This window comes from Asparagus officinalis, chromosome 3, assembly GCF_001876935.1.
Source record: "Asparagus officinalis chromosome 3, Aspof.V1, whole genome shotgun sequence".
Taxonomy (NCBI): domain Eukaryota; kingdom Viridiplantae; phylum Streptophyta; class Magnoliopsida; order Asparagales; family Asparagaceae; genus Asparagus; species Asparagus officinalis.
The window spans coordinates 2,744,809-2,766,095 of NC_033796.1; the positions used below are offsets into that span (position 1 = coordinate 2,744,809).

Consider the following 21,287-nt stretch of genomic DNA (forward strand, 5'->3'; position numbering starts at 1 on the left):
AGTGAAGACAGAAATGAAGTTGGCTTTCCAACAAATGAGAGAACTGTTAACTCAACAGCCTCAACCTCCTGAGTCCAATCGGCGATTTGAATCCAGCCACCACACTCGGAATGTTGTAGATGACAGTGATCCAGAGGTGGATGAAGTCATTATGGCTGATACACCTCCCAATGGCAATAACGCTGGGGGTGGTTTAACGGATCCTCCCAATAACGATATTGGGGGTGGTTCAATAGCACCTCTCACTGGGGGTGGTCCAATTATCTTTACTCGACATCATTCAGAAAGAAATGAAGACGATGACGGGAAAATGCAAAAACTTGAAGACAAAATCAATGCTTTGATGACGGCTCAAGAAGTTAAGAAGACGGGTATTCCATGTCCTTATCCGAGGGAATGGGATTCAATACCATACCCGACCAAATTCAATCTGATTAACTTCACACCGTTTGAAGGGAAGAGTTCGCCGATTCAACACTTGATTTATTTCAAGTCTCATTTGGGCATAATCTCTGGAAACGAGGCCTTAATGATCCGGTCATTCGTTGGCACCCTTCGTGGGCCCGCCTTCGATTGGTACCGACGGCTTAAGCCAGGGAGCATCAATTGCTGGGATGACATGGAAAGTTTGTTCCTCAGTAATTTCTTCGATGATGACACCGAAGTGTCAATCGGAACCCTTTTGGATGAGAAGCAAAAAGACGGAGAGTCAGTCGACGATTTTGTCAAGCGCTTCCGTGGCAAAGCAATGAATTGCAGAGATCCTATTACAGAGGAGTTCATCCTGCAAACATGCCACAATAACCTCTCCATCGATGTCCTGGAAGCTCTGGGGGTCGTGCCATCCACAACTTGGAAGGAGTTAAAATCTCGGGGTGAACAAGCTGAGCACTTTCTTAAAAGAAAGAAAGCTGAGAGAGGCCAACCAATGACATCTGCAATCGTTGAGAATGCGACTCTCGATCCGAGGTTTCAAAAGGAATATTCTTTCGAAGATGATGAAGCTCCAGCCATATTGGAATACCTCCTCGCTAATGACAAAATCGAGCTACCACCTATTAAAGATCAGGATGGAGCTAAGAGGATTACGGATCCAAACTACTGTGCATACCACAGAAGGGTTCTTCATCCCACCGAGATTTGCTTTGGACTCAAAAACAAGATCCAAGCATTAATTGACTCCGGCGTCATAACGGCGAAAGAGGTCGAGTAAAGACAACCATCATACTCCATTGGGTACACGAGTATAAACTGTTTTCCCTGACTCCGATGAGTATACGAGTATAAACTGCTTCTCCATCTCACTCCGAAAAGTATACGAGTATAAACTGCTCCTTAATACTCCAACAGGTATATGAGTCTAAACTATTTCCTTCCTTTCACGAGAAGTTCCTGGAGAATGCCATGCATGGTACTTTTAAGGATAACGCGATCATATAGCTAAACATAATGATAAACTCAGTTTCGCAAGAAAAAGCTGGGGGTGGATGGTTCATGTAACGGAAGTTCCCGAAAGAATGCTATATGTAATTTTCTTAGGAATAACCCGATCATTACAAACAAAGTGTTAAACACTACATCCCCACGGTGATTTCCGAATATTCATTTGCTGAGATGAGATTCGATCACTTCGTTGGATCAATCTTCCCTCTCAAACCCTCCTTTGGTCAAACCTTTAAACAGTTAGGACCAAAGCCAAAATCCCCTCTCGATTCGTTCCATGAACGAGAGGTCCACAAATTGAACGATCAAACCTTTAAACAGTTAGGATCGTCTCAAATTCCCATCTTGGTCAAACCTTTAAACAGTTAGGACCAAAGCCAAAATCTCCTCTCGATTCGTTCCATGAACGAGAGGTCCACAAATTGAACGATCAAACCTTTAAACAGTTAGGATCGTCTCAAATTCCCATCTTGGTCAAACCTTTAAACAGTTAGGACCAAAGCCAAAATCCCCTCTCGATTCGTTCCATGAACGAGAGTCTCATTGTCCATTTGGTCAAACCTTTAAACAGTTAGGATCGTCTCAAATCCCCATCTTGGTCAAACCTTTAAACAGTTAGGACCAAATCCAAAATCTCCTCTCGATTCGTTCCATGAACGAGAGGTCCACAAATTGAACGATCAAACCTTTAAACAGTTAGGATCGTCTCAAATTCCCACTTGGTCAAACCTTTAAACAGTTAGGACCAAATCCAAAATCTCCTCTCGATTCGTTCCATGAACGAGAGGTCCACAAATTGAACGATCAAACCTTTAAACAGTTAGGATCGTCTCAAAACTTCCATTTGGTCAAACCTTACTACAGTTAGGACCACAACTAAAATCTCTTCTCGATTCATTCCATGAAAACGAAGGGTCCACTTTTGAATTGAGTAATCAAACCTTATGACAGTTAGGATTATTCAAACCAATCCAGATTCTCTAAGTGGAGATCCCACTTTGAGTTTCTTTACTCCAGGAGATAGAATATAAAATTCTTTCTCTCCGATTCTGGGTTTATCTCTACCAACAAACAAGTCTCCAATTCTGGGTTTATCTCTACCAACAAACAAGAGACCAGGAGAAAGAATATAAAATTCTTCCTTTCCATCATCGGGTTTATCTCTACCAACAAACAAGAGACCAGGAGATAGAATATAAAATTCTTCCTCTCCGATTTCGGGTTTATCTCTACCAATAAACAAGAGACCAGGAGATAGAATATAAAATTCTTCCTCTCCATCATTGGGTTCATCTCTACCACCAAAAAAGAGATCATGTTACTCCAATAGGTACACGAGTCTAAACTGTTTTCCTACCATCAACAGGAAGTTTCTGGAGAATATTACTCAGAATATTCTTAAGAATAACCTGATTACCTCCCAACGGGTATATGAGGTTAAACTATTTCCCGAACACTCCAATAAAGTATATGAGTATAAATTATTTCTCCATTTTTCAATAGTAGTTCCAATTCAAGACTTCGACGACGGTCACGCGATAAGCGCAGCACCGGAGGAATTTTAGCTATTCTACAAAGCATTGAATATGCTAAAAGATGACGGAGTCAAGAGTTGAAGCCATTTATGGGTCCTGCCGTATGATCTACTTAATCAAGCCTTGAAGGGATTGCAGATAAGATTTATCTTATCCAAAGTATCCCAGACTCCTCTATAAAAGAATGAGTCTGGAATACTTTGGAGGGGGTATCTGTAAGCGTCAAAAAATGCTGATGGATATCCAAATACAGCTTAAAAGGAGATCATCCAAAGATCAAAAGAACATAAGAAACAAGTGTTTGCTGTCTCGGGCACCAGACAGTGTTTTACTGTATCGCCAGACAGTCTTTTACTATTTCGAGAGACAGTCTTTTACTGTTTGGAGAGACAGTCTTTTACTGTTTGGAGAGACAGTCTTTTACTGTTTGGAGAGACAGTCTTTTACTGTTTGGAGAGACAGTCTTTTACTGTTTGGAGAGACAGTCTTTTACTGTTTGGAGAGACAGTCTTTTACTGTTTGGAGAGACAGTCTTTTACTGTTTGGAGAGACAGTCTTTTACTGTTTGGAGAGACAGTCTTTTACTGTTTGGAGAGACAGTCTTTTACTGTTTGGAGAGACAGTCTTTTACTGTTTCGCGAGACAGTCTTTTACTGTTTGGCGAGACAGTGTTTTACTGTTTCGCGAGACAGGAGTTCAGAAACCGCCTAAACAAGTGGCCATTAACTGTTAAAGATCGTGGGAGACAGTTACAAACTGAAGAAAAGGCCCACTAACCTCATAAAAAGATGGTATTTAAGGATTTGGACAGCGGTGACAAAAGGGGCTGATCATTTTTGAGCACTTCAATGTAATCCAGAGCAGAGAGAGAGCAGAGGTCTTGAACTTTCGGCCACTCCTTGATAATCAGGCTTTGACTTGATTTCAAGAAGAACGACTATCTTACTTCGATAAGATATCGTTTCAATTTCTCACTTCGATAAACGAAGTCAGAATCATAAACCCCTCACGATTCAATCAGAATCTGTGACTTGGCGGTCCACGAGTCAAAGCGCTCCCGGCATAGGCAAAGATCCCACGAAAGCAGTGATCCAAACAACGATCCTGCGTTTATTTTCTCAAGAGTTGTAATTTTCTTTTTGTTGTGTAAAAGAGTCTTATAAAAAGGCTGTTTTCTTTGAATTTATTGTAATCGACCGAAGATATAATGAATTCGACAACAAATTCGACTTTTGGCGAAAACATGGAGTTTGTGAACATCCACACAAAGACAATCCAGCAGATATCCTCACGAAGGTGGTCCTTAACAGCAAGTTCGATCACTGCAGAAACTTGTTGAGGATTTGTGCTTGTTGAGGCCTGTCGAGGTCATTTGGAGGAACTACAGGCAGTCTGATCCCTTGGGAGAGGGGGTACGTAGGCAACCATATTGGTGCAGCCGGATTTGGAGAGACGACGCATTGGTGCTCTTGTTGGTGTCGGCTCAATTTTGGGAATACTTCACCGAGGTGGAGAATTGTTAAAAATCGGAAACACTCTGGTCGATCGACTAATGGGTGTGATCAGTCGACCGATAACGTGCACACTGTAGGAACGGAAAAACGCTGCACCACCAGACAGTCGACTGATACATCCCTATCAATCGATTGATGAAGACCTACCGGTCGACTGATGGGAAGTCATCAGTCGATCGATAGCAGGCCAGAAACGGATATCCGTTTCCTAGCCTGTTTTGAATTTGGGTTGTTTATAAATAGAAGCACGTCTTGTTAGGGGTTTTTATCAGAGAAAATACAGTTGTTTGAGCACTTTGAGAGGGAGATTATTAAGAGGGGGTGAGATCTTGTTGGTTACGGTTACTGTGATTGTTTGAGAATTGTAACCCATTGTATTTCTCCTCCATATAGTGAAATCTTCCCATCATCTCCCCGTGGACATAGGCAATTTGTTGAACCACGTAATTCTCTGTGTGCGTTGATTTTGGTCGTTCTATTATGGATTGCACTTGTTGTGATTCTCCGTGCATTACTTACCGACTTGTTGTGAATTTTTGAGGTCGCTTCCGCCGGACACAATAGTAGTATATTAGATTAGTATAATAAATCAGAATATTGGTATACTCATCCCGGTCTTCTTCCTCCTTGTATGACTTTTTTTATGCAGTGCTCTCTGTAGGTTTTTTGTTTTGTTTTTTCGTTTTTTTTATTTTTTGCTTTGCTGCATCCTGACTACTTCCTCATGCAACAAAAAAACAACATTTAACCCAATAAATATATAGAAATATATATTATACACAAAGCAACTAGTTCAGAGAAAATAAACCATGGAAGCCAGTAGGTAACTAAAGCTAACATAAACATGAGCATTTTGTGCAACAAAGAAACAGAGTCTTGATCACCCATAACACAGTAGAAATTGTCCATAAATAGAAAGTTAAACTAGAGAAAATGGATCTGAAACTTATTACAAGTTTTCAGTTGGTCTTGCCACCAGGAGGACTTTTAACACCAGGAGGAGCTGGTCCTCTCGACCTCACTTCAAGAATTCCTTTTTCCTAAATCATCCATAAGCTACAGATTTAACATAAACCAAAAGAAAAAAAGAAAAAAAAAATCAACTGTTATCACGAGGAAGTAAAGTTTTCAAAAAGTATTAGAACCTGATCCAAGCCAAGCTGAGATTCCTCCTCGTCTGCAGCTCCTGCATGCAAGAAAACTTAAAAGGATAAGATCTGCAGAAGCTGAAGTCTATAAATAAAAAACATTCACCAAATTAAGAAAACTTCAGATGTGTTATTATGTAACCTTTATCTTGTCGGTTCTTGTTAGCCCCACCCATGACGTGCTCATGGAGGCAGAAGAATCTGTCTCTGATCTGTTGAACTATGCTAGCCATTGAACTAGGTGATTTATCTTCTTGAATGTTAGAGTTAGGATCATGATCATCATTTATATAGACATAGAAGTGATAAATTTAATTATGAGGGGACTTCGATTGAGGAGCAAAACCATGTGCAGCTTCATATATTAATTTGCTTTCTGCTGTTTCGATGAACATAGAAGGAAGGTTCTTCCATGTGTTAATAAATGATGGCAGGTTGAAAATTAGAAATTGGTAACATGGATACCACTGATTTTTCACGGGATAGTTGATGCATCAAAGAGTACTAATCTTTAGGCTGAAATTTAACTTTCTCTTTTTTTTTCTCTCAATGATCGATGTATGTGAAAACATACGGTGCGTCTTGCTCACGGCATTAGATATGTATCAAAGAGATATCAACCGTTACATCCGTATACGAATCCGATGTCCAAAGGGCTGTTTGGCAACCACACAAAATTTGACAACTTGATTCAATTTTGAGAATAGTTTTGATTGGGAAAAACTGGACAAATGCTACCCCAATTTTCCTTAAGCAAAAAAGAGCTATTAAGTTGTTTCTATTTTGAATCATTGATCTCTCCTTGGTTCAAAATAGAATTAGTTTAACTTAAAACTTGCACAGAGCTAGTCCTAACTCGCTTGTACAATTATTCAAATAGAGCCTAGTGTTTAAAAATTGACATCTTTTCGGTATACATTTAATACTATATATGAAGTGGGATCCCCCGGTGGATTGAGATCCTCTCCTCATCAATAGTGTTTCCTAATATCTCCTCATGCATCCCCACCATTCATTTTGTGGGACCCATCTTTGCTTTTGTACTTACCCACAAAATGAATGGTGGGGATGCATGAGGAGATATTAGGAAACACTATTGATGAGGAGAGGATCCCAATCCCCCCCCCTCCCCCCGTTACTCGTGAGTATTGGGGTTGGTCCTAAGTTCATGTGGGCTGAGGCTATATTCAGTTGAAGAATGATGGGCCTTAGCTGAATGAAGATGGGCTGAGGCGAGTTTTATATCAAACTGGATTTTCAAGGAAATGTTGGAATTATAATCCTAACCAGGACTTGAATGCGTTCGACTTGTGATCTCAATTTGGCCTCAGCGAAATGGTAATCCCAGCGACTCTGTGTCTCAATTTCCAACATAAATTAACTATAAAGAGCTCAAAACTTGAAGGAAGGGGGAAAACTACAACAAACACAAAAATTTTACAAGAGTACCGGTACGCACTACACAATCACACTCCATCATAACAACCACGCTCTCAAACTTCGTCTCATATAAATAGGAATTAATTTACACACGAAATGGCTGACTAGCTAGGATTGTTGAGCGTTGATCTGACCACCTGGACCTGGGTTTGGTTTGGTCCTTGGAGGCCTCCTGGATCGAGGTTGAATCGTGTGTCCATCATCTTGATCTTGCTGCATGACACAAACACATGATACATATATATATATATCAATATATTGTACGAATATTATGATATAACCCGAGAAAAACTTCATATTACAACATAAATCTCAAAAACCTTAAAATCATGTCTAATAATTCCCACCCAAAATAATCTAAACATACTTAGAAGTGGCTTTCCAATTATTCAAATCAAATAGTTGGTAATTAATGGTGACTCTAGTACTATAGTACCAAGAAAAGAACAATAGAGATAAACTATATATGCATATATGTTTCTAAAAAGTTACTACTGAGCTACTCACAATAACCTTAATTTTTACAAGAATTAGGAGCTATATCAAACTGAGCTTTGCTACAGTGACCCAAAATATGGGACCAACAGGAGGGACATGTGAGGTGTCCCCCTCCTATTGCATAATGAGTTGATCATCATTAATGATGATCAACTCATTATGCAATAGGAGGGGGACACCTCACATGTCCCCCCTGTTGATCCCATATTTTGGGTCATTGAGGATGAGTTGTCAAGCACATCACAATTGGATCTCACAAACCCCCCTTTTTTTTTTAATAATCTGCATTTCCCAACCCAGTTTGCTTTAGTTTTTTATTTCTTTTTTAAGAGTTTAAACTTGTTTAGTTATGAATCATATGAAAGTTAGTCCACAATTAAATTAGTTTCTGTCAGAACCAATTTAAAGATTAAGTGTAGCTCATTAGAGCTTTGCTACATGAACCTAAAATATGGGACCAACAGGAGGGACATGTGAGGTGTCCCCCTCCTATTGCATAATGAGTTGATCATCATTAATGATGATCAACTCATTATGCAATAGGAGGGGGACACCTCACATGTCCCCCCTGTTGATCCCATATTTTGGGTCATTGAGGAATTTTTCAACTGTAAAACTTTATAGAGAGGGAGAGGGAGAGAGGGAGGGAGAGAGAGAGACCTTTCCATTGTCACTAGAAGGATCGCAGAAGCCGAAGCAATCACTAGAAGGATCGCAGAAGCCGAAGCAACCAAGGCAAGCTCTCAAAAAGCACTGAAGCAAAGAGCATGGGTGGAGGTAAGAAGTAGACACTTCCTCACTTGCAGTATTACTTTCTTCCATTTCTTTCTTCCTCCTTCTCCTTCCTCTCTCTCTCTCTCTCACACACACACACACACCTAGTATTTATGAAACACACACACACCTAGTATTTATGAAGCAGCTAGCTTACTCTATCCATTTGTTACATTGACCTAACTAACCTCATACTTTAGAGTTAAGTCCTTCGTTTATGAAGCAGCTTACTCTATCCATTTGTTACAATTTTTTTTTTGGGGGGTTGAGGTGTGAGTCGTGTGACAAAAACTGTTTACCTCAGGCACTGGTGTATTAAATTTGAGATCAGTTAGTCCTTCATTAATTAAGCTTGCAGTTATTTAAGAACGGTTTTTCTATAGAGTGCCCATGGGCACTCTATAAGAGAGGAGAGAGATAGAGAGAAATGAATGAAAAGAGGATCCCAATGCAAATCAGGGGATCCCCTCTTCATTCATTTCTCTCTATGTCTCTCCTCTCTTATAGAGTGCCCATGAGCACTCTATAGAAAAACAGATTTAAGAAATATTGGTCTTGTCAACAAAGAGAAAACAGTTAGAGAAATAAAGTATAGTGGTACAATGGTGTTTAGTCACCAACTAAGTTAATTAAGTTGGATGATCTTACGCAGCAAGGACCAAACTTTTATCGTTGATTAGTAAGTATATTGAAGCACTAGATAGTTAATTTAATACGTATTTGAGAAAATAAGAGAGTGTTGTTTTAAAACTCAAGTACAGGGGCATATTGGTAACTTCCCCTAAAACCTCCGTAGTAAAGAGAGATGACAGGGGGGGTCACCTACTCTCTGCTCAAGGCCAGAGAAGACAACAAGAAGGACTCAAAAAGAGCACTCTCTGTAACTCCACCAACTGCATTAAAAAACACAACCCAAAATTGAACGCGGATATTAATACGATGCCATGCATCTCACCTTAGTCGAAGTATTCGTAATAAATTGAGACATTTTTTGTAACGTAGCCCAAAATTAATCTCATGTCCTTTATAAGGCAATGTGTCATTAATTTTGATACGTACAAAACCTTGTTGTGGCGTCAATGACAGCGCAAGGAGAGGAAGAAATCCTATGTCGTTAGTGCTTAATTAGAACATTAACACATATTCAAATAACAATTTTGTACGAGCAATTGTTAGCCGAATATGTTCCCAGCATTAAAGAGCGAAACACTTAGTTCGTACGCTGAAGATTTTGTACAACAACTCTTCTAACAAGAATGGATGTAATTCTTTTAATTAAAAAAAAAGAAAAAAAAAAAGAAGCAAGAACTGATGCACATGAACTGTCCAAGAAAATATTAGGCCAAATTGCACAAAAATATCATGAAATTTTCCAGTTTGACAATTAAGATAAGTTTTTGAAATTTGCAGGTTACCGTCGTCGTCGATCATGCAAATGTGAGAAGTGTCACCCGGATATTTCCTTGCTTAGATTATATCACTCTCATTTTGAACATTCTAACTTACTCTTCTTATAAAGTTGTGTTCCACAAAAGTTGAAAGGAGGAAGATTTTCTTTTTGTGTTGTGGGTTAACTGCAACGGGCCAACAATTAGGCGCGTAATTAATTAAAAGCCATAATTACATATTCTTATAACGTCAGAAACTTATTGGCACTTATATAAGAGGCCAAACCATGTAATTAATTATTCTTATAACGTCAGAACTTTTGGCATTTATATAAGAGGCCAAACCAGCAAACCTAAGTTATTGAATTAAGTTCATTTCTTTTAATAAAAAAAAACTAATCAAGTTTAGGTGAACTGGGCACATCTTCCTCCTTCTAACACTAAACAATATAGCAAGTAGGATTCGCTCATGGTGTGTACCAAAAGATTCTAATAAAGTTGAATATCCTTGTGATATGGCAAGTTTCTTTTGTTTATGAAATGAGAATATTTTTTTAGTGTGTTCACGTAAACAATAGGAATAGGATTTTCAAGACAATTTTAAAAAAAGATTAGATCAACTAAGTAGCAGTACAAAAAATGGTTGCAAGACGATTTAAAAAACTTATAAAAGAATACTAGCAAGTAATGGTAAAATATAATAGTGGATACATATATTTGAAATAATTCTGAAGAAAACAAGGAACATACCGTCACACAATGAAATAAGCAAACGAAAAGAAACCACTCAATCTCAACTCTACATACTTCAAAACAAGTAAGGCTCCTCCTCTAGCAAAGTAAATCACTGAACTCAAAAAATATTAAATTCAAATAAAAATGTTTTTATGACATTCTTTTCCTTTTGCATTCTTGTTTCCAATGCAAATTGTAATCTAGTCTGCTACATTATGAAACATAGTGTAAGCTACATTTAAAACTCATTTTGGACGCCGTAAAATTTGTTCACGGAGGTAGAAGATGCTAGCTTTGATATCAGCTGCAAATTTAACTGTAAATAAGGTAAAAAACTGAACGTTCATTTCAAGATGAAATTGGCTGCCGACACTGAAAGACCTCATAATTCATTATGGCATCAATTTCATAATGTTAACAGCTACAACCCTAGCTGCCGACACTGAAAGACCTCATAATTCATTATGGCATCAATTTCATAATGTTAACAGCTACAACCCTCTCTTTGAAGGAGAATCTTACACCTAAGTCATTATGGCATCAATTTCATAATGTTAACAGCTACAACCCTCTCTTTGAAGGAGAATCTTACACCTAAGAGTGTTTATTTCATAGTAATGAGATAGAAAAAAAAGTGTAGGTTTACTTGAAGAAGCAGGTATCAAAATGCACACTGCATTAACATGAAGCTGATGAAGTTATCAAAATATGGAAAGCGCGTTAACTACCTAGAATCATGAACAGGAAAAGTAACTACTGACAACAACATTGATTCACACTTTCATTCATATGCAACCCTACCAACACTATATACCATCGCGATAGAAAGTGTAAAATTTCATGTTAAAACATCGACTATTAGTTGCACGACATCATCACATACTTGACTGTCCACAAACCAAAAGACGAGAGAACTTCCTATAGAAAAGAAAACCATTTTCCATACCAAAAAAGAGCTATGAACAAGAGGAAATAATCCCATAAAAAGAAGCACAGGAGTTACAAAATTTTAACCACTTCTCTCTTCTATCAGAGTGAACGCTTCTGTTGACGCGTGCCTATAAAGTTCATCGCCCACCGAGAAAATTGAGTGACACCAAATATAACCCCAAGAAGAGCACGACCCTTCAGGATTCCCTCTCGTAGATTTCTTGCGGTCCTAGCTAATGCTGGGTCCTCAGTCTCATCCCGTGGGGGGACTTGCACCTGCATTGGTACTAAACAAGTGAAAATAAAAGTAAAAACATCATCTAGTCCGAATAATTGCTTTATAATTATTGATAAGACAACATTTAACTAACCTGTAGGAGCCATAGTAGCGAATTGACGTAGTCTATCCTCAGCTACTCTAACTGTTCGAGTAGACCTCCTGACTCCCTGAGTTATTTCTTGACTGCACGATCAGAAAATTGCTTAGAATATTATTTCAGAAACTTTAGTTCATATGAAACTAAAATAAATTTGGAAAACTGACCCAATGTCGCTAAGTTCCACCGTTAACTCACTGATCTCCATTCCGGAGAGCCTGACAGCAGCCATAGTATCAGGGAGCTCCTCAGCAGTGACATCTAGCAGTTTTTCCATTGACTCTGCAGCTCTCTTGAAAGCCTATTATTTTACAGTTAAAGTATTTGAAGGAAAATATCTCAACAGAGTTAGAAAATTAAGATCATTATAAGCAGAAGCAAATTCAAGAGTAAAGCAGCAGACCAAGAGAGATGGAATTGCTGAGAAGAACAGCCACGTTGTAGAAATTGCCACCTGCAAAAGATTAGGAAACATTCAAAACACGTAGGGTGAAGAAAAGAAGAAGAAAGAATAGGCAGAACATGTGTGGTGCTTGTATCCAACTTAAAACAAGAATATATTTCTTTTAACAATTTCAATGAATAGATCCTCACAAAATTCATATAAATGGAGGGAATGGATGCTAAAACAAAAGGCAGAGATGCCATATCAATGTCAAATTCAATAACATCGCGCAAAATCCACTGCAATTGTAGCAGTTAATGCATTAGATCAAACACTTAATCTGGGAAAGATGGATCATCTTGTAACCATGACAGTACTCATTGAGTGAACCTGACAACTGTGCTGGACCAACTAATATCGTAGGCTAATGAACTTCAGTTATTCTATCATTTTATAATGGGAGCAGCAACGCCCAGATAATAATTCCAGCAAAACTAGAAGTGATTTCATGCGTAACTTTGAGGTATTTCACTTCAATCATTTTCTCGAAAAGTATCAAAAGTTGCAATGTTCCGGATGTCTTTACATAATTCAAGCCTCAAACTCATTCAAATTGTAGCAGTCGATGGTGCTAGCAGTATAGGCATAAAATTGGTACGTGCAAGGATGTGCAAGTTCTCAAGTCTTCAACGTAACACAAGCGGCCGTCCCTTAAAGTTGAATGCAGAAAAAAGGACTATTGCACCTTTACCAATTAAATCTGGGTATTAAGAACCATTTACACACAAAATTCAACGGAGATGGAGCCACAAAGAAGTGCATTTTCAGATGGTTTGCTTCAACTTTCCAAAATTACAGAATAAAAGGCAGCATTTTCTCATTTATATCACCTGTAAGTCCATATTTCTTTTCTATAGACGATTCAGTATCTTTTTTTTGAAGGGAAGGTCCATAATAAACTGTAATGCTTTCAGAAAGCTAGAACCAGAGGTAACAAATATAATCCTGTGTTAGTTAATCCAAATGGTAATTTAGTTATAGAAATCGCTCAGTACATTGATTGACTGTTCAGATGTCAATGAACTGGAGGCTCTCAGAGCGGCCTTCACTCGGTCCTAGCCTACTCTCTATCATCTTTTGGTACCCTCCCACATTTGTCTGGTTAAGGATCAACCTTGATAGTTCACCAGTAAGTAAGGTTTTTATTTAAGAGCATCAGGTGACTACAATGAATTCTTCCTTGGTTGAGATGTCGTACTAATAGGGGGGAGAAATAACCCAATGGAATGAGGAGAAATTGTCCCCATTTTATCTTGTTGCAAAACATATTTGGCTCAAAGGTGATGCGAAGGGTGCTTACTACGGCCATTGCCATGGCACTAGCACTAGCACTAAGCAATGGGGGTTGTACCAAAGCCCCACCAAGGATATATCCTATATGGAAATGGTACATTTATATAAAGATATCAAAGGTCCTGAATAGTATGTGGGAGTCGCCGGGCAAAACTCCTTGGTTTAGATCTTCTGCCGTAGAATGCTCATGTAAATCATTTTTCCCCCTCCCTTCTGTAGACCGCATCCAGTTTCATAAACTAAGATGGAATTGTCGCGTATAAATCAATTATGTTTGATTTTACTGGCTGTTGCCAGGTCAGAGAAATCAGATAACCTTATTCATTTTATACAACCAATCCCATTTTCTAAGTACTATATGCTAGTCTTCAACATCAAGCTGCGATCTTTCCAAGAAAATTTCATTCCCAAGCCCAGACTTTGTTTCTAAAAAACCAAGTGTAATTCTTCTCCCTTAAACAATAATCAGAACACTTTGTCAGCCCATGACCAGTTTCCATAAACTAAGATGATATTGTCGCATATGAATCCCATTATGTTCGATTTTACAGGTTGTTAGGAGTTCAGAGAAATCGGATAACCCGATTCTATTATACAACCAATCATATTTCCTAAGTATTATATGCTGGTTTTCAATATCAAGTTGCAATCTTTCCAAGGAATTTCACTCCCACACCCACGCTTTGTTTCTAGAACTCAAAACTCAAGTGTGAGTCTTCTACCTTAAAGAACAAACATAAAACTTCGATAACCCATGACCAATTTTCCCATCACAGCTCTCTCTGAAAATCAAAGTTCAACGCCTTCCAACTCATCCGCCACCAATTCTCAAAACCCGCAATTTGCTTTCTCAATTGACACCAGAAAGCTACAATCTTTGAGAGCAATTTAACCCCAAACTACAAAACCCAGAAATAATTCTCCCCCCAAAAAAATCAAGAGATAACAGAAAGAGCTCATTTACCACACAAGCAGCGACATTGAGCACACGAATATGCCTGGGGCCGAGACTCCACTGAGATAGTTCAATGGGCGGAGGAGATCCAACGGTGGAAGAGAGGCCGGCAGAATCAGCGGAGGATCCGATCGCAAGAGAAATGCGAGGGCGAGGGCGATGGAGTTTGGTTGATTTGAGAAAGAGAAGACGAGGGAATGAAGACGCAGGAGGAGGAGAAGGGTGACGGAGAGACATGCCGGAACCGGGCCTTGGGCTTTTCGGGTGCAGGCCGCCTCCTCTTTTTAACGCCGGTGGAAACGAGGCTCGCCTCTTGGAAAACTTCATGCGACACCCTTGTCTGTAATTTTATTTGCAAAATGTTAGCAACATTTTTCCTTCGGTTTTTTTTTCGATATTGCCCCCTTACACCTTTGCTATTCTGCCGTGAGTCCCCCAGATTATTATGTTTTGATATTCAATCCCCCAAATCCTCTTAGGGGGTGTTTGTTTCACCAAATTTTTTAGTATTTGGTATGGATTACAAGTTTGGGGATAAAAAAGTGAGTTTTTTTGTATTTTGGGATTCCATATATGACGTTTGTTTTAAAAAAAAATTAGAATATTGAATCCCAAAAGTGTAAAAAGTACCAAATTTTTAGAATCTGTCAAATTCTCTCAATTAGAGAGGATTTTAACAAATCTCATAAATGGGTGTGTTTACCTCTCAATTAGAGAGGATTTGACAAATCCTAATTTTGTCTTTTTGTGGGAGGTAACATCATCAAGATAGCATATTCATCATATTATAAAATTTTGATATTTGGTAATGCTACAATTTGAGCTTGAAACAAACAAAATATATATTACAAATTGTAGTATTCTAAATCTCAAAATATTAATGAAACAAACGATATTTTAGAAATCCCAACCTATAACAAAACACCTATGGATTTCAACTCCCATAGTGAAATCCATATCCTAAAATTATAGGATTTGAAACAAACACCCCCTTTGATATTAGTCTTCCGGCCAGCTCGACATAAAGCTCCAAAACCATGATTGAATTCAAACTAACCATTTTCAGCCCAAGAGCGTTGAGGGATCAGGCCCATTTGCAAATCGAGGGAATGAGGTGGATCCATTTGTGAGCAGATACTTGAGTAATTAGATTGAGCATGAAAGGTGTTTGATCAAATGCGGGAGAGAGCTGTGGTTTCTTGAACCATCTACTTCTTTATTACTAAAAGCGAACAATAAAAAAGCTAAAATGAACAGTAAATTTTATAATTTTTTTGTATTTACCCCTCAATTCTCCACAACCGTCCATTATTGAATTAATTCACCCCAACCGTCCAAATTCGCACGTTTTCAGAACCAAAACCCACGTCAAAGCTTTGATTAACAGTTAATGAAAACCCACGTTCTCTCTCCCTCTCTCTCTCTCTCTCACATTCCCCATTTTGTCTTCTCTTTCTTCCGAGGAGCGGCGTGAAGCACTTCCCCCTTTCTTTTCTCTGCTGATTTCCTTTCCTTCCCCTTCCTCCCCTCTCTGCCCTCTCCCCGAACACAACGAGGTCTCCGTCCCCATCTCCTCCTCCCCCTCCTCCGCCCAATCCCCCTCTGCCTCCTTCAAAGACCGCCTCATCTTCGGCGACCCCACCAAGTCTTTTGAAAACTCCCCTCTCCCCTCTGAAGAACAAAAACAAACAACAATGGCATCTGAAGAAACCAAGAGCCCAAAAAACCCATCAAAAGAAACCAATAGCATTCTCAGCCCCGGGTTCAGGTCAGCGGCGGCCATGGCTGGCTGGGATGAAGGGGCCCTTCTCCTCGCTAGCCTCATCGTCGAGGATACGCCGATCAGGGATTCGAGGCACAAGAAACGACCAAACCATCACAATCTCAAGTCACCAGCTTCCACAAACTCATCTTTTTTTTTCCTTCCTGTTTTTCTTTCAATTTTGTTGGGTTTTATTGAAATGGGTGTTCTGGGTTTTGTAGAAAACGGAGATCTATATATGCAAATATTTTGCTTGAGATTTTCAGACAATCTATGAAAACACCCAAGAAACAGGGGAAAAAACATAAATAACAAAATCAGAGAGAACAAAATCCCCCAGCGCAGGAAACTTAACGGGTAGGAATTGGTGAAAGATATTCTATGAGATGTTCTTTCCCAACTTGATTCATTGCCCCCACGCCTTTTGTTTATAAATTTAGAGATTTATTGGATTAGTTAGATTTTAGATGTTGAAATAGTGAGAGAGACAACACAAATTTTTACAAAAAGAAAAAAGAAAAAGAAAAAAAAGCTGAGGAAATCTCTCAACCTTCCCATTTCTTCTTCTTCAAGTTCAGGTAATCTCTTTGGCTTCGTGGGTTTTACTATTCATTGTGAATTTCTCACTTTTTTTATGTTTGTAGTGAATTATGGCTTAGTTTGAAGAAACCCAATATGGGATTATTGGTTGGTTTTGTGCAAAATTCAGTTATGGGTATCTATCATATGGGAATTTTTTGACTAGGAAGGAAGTGGGTTCCTTTACCTGATTCAATTAGAGCAGAATTTAGCATGCTATTAGAATATTTCTATGAAATTTGTTGTGATCTGGAGTTGTGATTTTGATAGTCAGTTGTGGGGTTTTTAAGAACTACGAATGAGGAAAGTCTCTGCCTTTTTATGGTTTGTATGAACTTTAAGTTGGGATTCACCATTGCATGTAGCTGTAGGTGTGCTACCGAGAATTTTAGTAGCAAGATACATATGGAGAGTTAAATTTGTTTGTAGAAAATGGGGACTTTTTGCCTTGATGATGGGGAAGAGGATGCCAAAAAAGGTTGTTTTTTTTTCTAATTTTGTTTATTTTAATAATCTGATTTGGGGACTTTTTGTTGATCACTATTTAGTTGGGCTTCGTTAATCGTATCGGGTTTTTGACTACAGACGTTGCTGTGAAGAAAAATGGAGTGGGGAATGTTGTTGATGATGATAGTGATAAAGGGAAGAAGATGAAGGGAGAACAGAATTTTGGTGAGAATGCATGTTCGTCTGATAATAATAATAATGGGCTTCCATGTATGGATCGGTTGAGAGAAGAGCCTTCATGCGCTGTAAGGAGATAAATCTGTTTGGTTTTATATACATTTTTGTGCTTCATTGATTTGTTTCCATCAATTTGTGAATTGTTCTTTGATTTGTGTTTTTGAAATTTTTGAAGATTTGTTTGGAGATTTGCTTCGAACCAGTGCTGTTTAGTAAATTTCTGTAATTACACATGTATGTAATGTATATTCGTACCAGTGCTTTTTAGTAAATTTAATAATCTTACTTATTGAACATAAATGTCAACTTTGCAAACAACATATAATTCTTTGAATTGAGAACGATGCTGAAATTAAGAAAGACAACAAAAAGTGTTATCACAGTAGCGCAAGTGATGCATAAAAATATGTACACATAAAACAAACCAAAAGATTAATACTAGGCCGTGCTTTGCACGGGTTAAATACTAGTAGTTATTAATGATAGATTAAGAAGGTTGACAGACTGGCGTAGCTCAATGTTTCTCTAATATTTGGTATATTGATGCCTTTGTGTGTAAAAGTTCCTGAACTGGGTTGTGCACGGAAGGTGTTTGATGGAATGGTTGAAAGAGATGTGGCTTTCTTTCACCACAGTAATCAGAGAGGGGTTTTTGATGAATGAGGCCACCGTGCTTGGCTTTCGATTAAACGGGTTTGGATTTGGGGGAGTCCTTAACGTGTACCGGTTTAAGTGATTGTGGGTTTAGGTATGTGAACCGAGGGGTAAATTTGTCTAAGCAACAAAAAAACTTAAGGAAAACGGAAAACTCACCCGCTATTTTAAACACTATAAGGAACAAGAAACTTAGAGGATACGGAATATTCCTCCATCATTTTAACACCAACTAACTAGCTAATGTATATCAACATGTTAAAGATGATTTGGGGGACTAATATCAAAAAATCAGTAATTTGACAGGCTAATATCAAGATACTAAAGATTTGAAGGAACTGATATCAAGGGGGAAAAAATCCATTTCGGAAATGGTCATATCAAATATATTGCTCATGTTTGAACTCCTTATGTTGACCCTTAACACCATTGTTTTTTCCTCATGTCCGACCATTGTTATGAATAACATTTTTTTTAGGATTTCTAAAATTTTGAGTAAATTCTTGAAACACGTGTGTCATGCGCGCATCGCATGCACCAGTGGACTAGTATGATACAAAAAGACTAGTCTTTATAAATTATAACATTCCTTTAACTTAGATTTGAGTAGTTCTCTCAAAATTCTTAATTTGAGATATAATTTTTGTCAAAAAAAAAAGGGTTGGAAGTACTGTGATTTATTGATTGATAATTAATTCTTCATGATAACCTTTGTAGTAACAGGATATATGAGAAATTGCATTAATTAAAATTAAAGAAACTGGAAAATGCACCCTTCAAAAGATCAGCTTGCATTCTAAGTTGGAAATGTTGAGTTTGAAGAGTTACATAGTTATGCCTGCTATAACTACCAGAGAAGGCAACATTCTTACAGGAAGAGATCTCAAGATCTTCTTCTAGACAAATTCCAGACGAAGAACAAATAATACAGTCAAAATTAATTAAGAAAACTGTAAATTAAAGATACATAAAACATGGCAACTGCTATAGATAGATACCATAACTGTTCTCCAAAGGGAATGAATACATATAATATGCCTATCAAATCCCAGATATAGGAGACGTGGAAAATAATAGATTGACATAACATTGAATGCAGTACTTTATGACCAGTACTAATAAATCATACGCAAGAGAGTATACTATCATTTTATGATATATATATGTCATTCTAGATCAGTCTCTCAATTATTAAACTCGATGGTTAATTCGTTAATTATCGAATATTGTGTTCGATACTAATCATCAAGTATGATATATCTAGTGCTTCAAACTCAAACCTAATTGCTTTTATTTCTGGGCATTAGTTGACAGCTAAAATTATTTATATATTCCCTCCAATTGTAACACATTACATATCGCGGGTTTAGCTGAATACACCATGACCCACTCCACATATACAGTTAGGACAAACTGATCAAGTTGCTGCGGACAAGAGTCAAAACACATGCTCAATGCTCCAATTAAGTAAATGAATTTTAAATTCTCTTCCTCTTGTACATGCATGAAAGGATGCTGTGTGACACTTAATTTTGCTAGTAAGTTTCGAAAATTCTATTCTCTTAAGCACTACTGTAAAGAGAGTTTACCACAATACTAGAATAATATATATAGATATTTCATATAATAATCTCATATCTTATGCGGTTTTTAATTAGGAGACAATAACAATATAGTACAAACAAATAGAAAGTTCACCTTAAATTCCACAATTTGATGTAATTAATATGGATGTAATCATGCATGGACTAAACAAAAACAGAGTAATATTAATAGACTACATATCTTCTTGTACTAGAGTTGTTAGAGTAACACAAGGTGAAAACCAATTTTATATATTGCATGTGGGTCATGATAATAATTGCATGTTTGGATATAACAAAAAAAATGGGAATCTCAAAAAAAAAGTTTAAAATTAAAAATTAAAAAAAGGAAAAAACATTTGAGGATTGCAGCAACGTACAATGCTACTAAATGTTCTATAATTGTCTAGTAATATCGAAATTTTAAAAAAGAAATTGAGCTATAATATTATTTGAAACTTCATATAAGCAACCAAAGGACAAAGTTCTTTGTTTCTTAAAATCAGATTGAGTTGCAAATTAACATACTTAATATTGTAAATTGTGATAGTACTGATCTCCTCAAACAGGCAGAAAAATTTCTCTCTCTGAACTATATAATTAACTCGCATTAAGCACTTAACAGCATGCAAATTGATGTATAGCTACAAGAGAGAACCGGTAGCTGACTGTTGAAAGCTCTGCAAGATCGCCGCAATCGTCATGGATTCATCATCCTCCTCCTCCATTCTTTCCGGCGACGGAGGGGGTGGCGGTGGCGGGGGAGGCGGCGTCGACGGAGGAGAATCAAACATTAATAACGGGTAGACGAAGTTGGTTCGGGCGTGGCGGAGACCACTGAAGGATATGGACGATATGTCGTAGGCCAGAGCTGCCTCCTCCGAAGGTGCCGAGCCAGTGCCGTGCTTTCGTGTACGGGTTTCGTATCTCGCGCGGCGTAGCGGCCCCACGGGCGGCGCCGGACCGAGGTACTGGGTCGAGAGGCTCGGGTTCCACGTCAGTCGCCCGGGCTTGCTGGACGATGGCGGTCTGGCTCCATTGGTTGATGAAATTAAGATTGTTGAGATTGTTTTGAGTTTCCAAGTGTTGTGTAGAGGTTTGTTTAGGGTTTGAAACGCTATTTATAAGGTTTCTTATTTCTCGAGATACGGTTGCTTCGTTTAGGATGTATAAACATTTTGGGCTAGTCGAGGTAAAGACCTTACTATCCATATATTAACCATTTTACAGAGAATTTGGATCCTTTCCACTACAAAAAAAAAAAAGTGGAGAGACCACTACTTTTTATCTTAATTGTTGATTACTTAGTATGTGGTTATAATACAATCTAAATTTAACACTTATCATACCCCTGTGTATTGCATCATTTCCTAATTTGCACTTAAAGAAAAAATTACAACCACCAACTAGATAATCAATGGTTGTGATTATGTAGTGGTCACTCCACTACTTTTTAGATAGTGAAGAGGATCCGAATCCTTTTACAGAGGGCTAAACTTAATTTAATTCTGTTTGGAGTTAATAGTCAGAGAGAAGAGCCAATTTTTTCT

General features: G+C 38.0%; 1 protein-coding gene and 2 long non-coding RNA genes across 4 annotated transcripts; all 3 read right to left on the reverse strand.

Moving 5' to 3' along the window:
* On the reverse strand, positions 5,317-6,094 carry LOC109832027. Its single transcript, XR_002244613.1, has 3 exons — positions 5,783-6,094; positions 5,638-5,678; positions 5,317-5,532 (listed from the first exon to the last, which is right to left on the reverse strand). It is a non-coding gene; the product is annotated as an uncharacterized LOC109832027 (long non-coding RNA).
* Positions 7,018-8,468, reverse strand: LOC109832028. The gene is made up of 2 exons (XR_002244614.1): positions 8,239-8,468; positions 7,018-7,293 (listed from the first exon to the last, which is right to left on the reverse strand). It is a non-coding gene; the product is annotated as an uncharacterized LOC109832028 (long non-coding RNA).
* LOC109832640 lies at positions 11,298-14,814 on the reverse strand. Of its 2 annotated transcripts, none has more exons than XM_020400020.1 (5): positions 14,485-14,812; positions 12,186-12,236; positions 11,950-12,083; positions 11,777-11,868; positions 11,298-11,692 (listed from the first exon to the last, which is right to left on the reverse strand). In XM_020400020.1, the coding sequence occupies exons 1-5, from the start codon at positions 14,800-14,802 to the stop codon at positions 11,505-11,507; spliced, it is 783 nt and encodes a 260-aa protein (XP_020255609.1). In that variant the 5' UTR covers positions 14,803-14,812; the 3' UTR covers positions 11,298-11,504. The 2 variants fall into 2 exon arrangements, with proteins under 2 accessions (XP_020255609.1, XP_020255611.1); XM_020400022.1 differs by having other exon boundaries at positions 11,523-11,681; positions 14,485-14,814.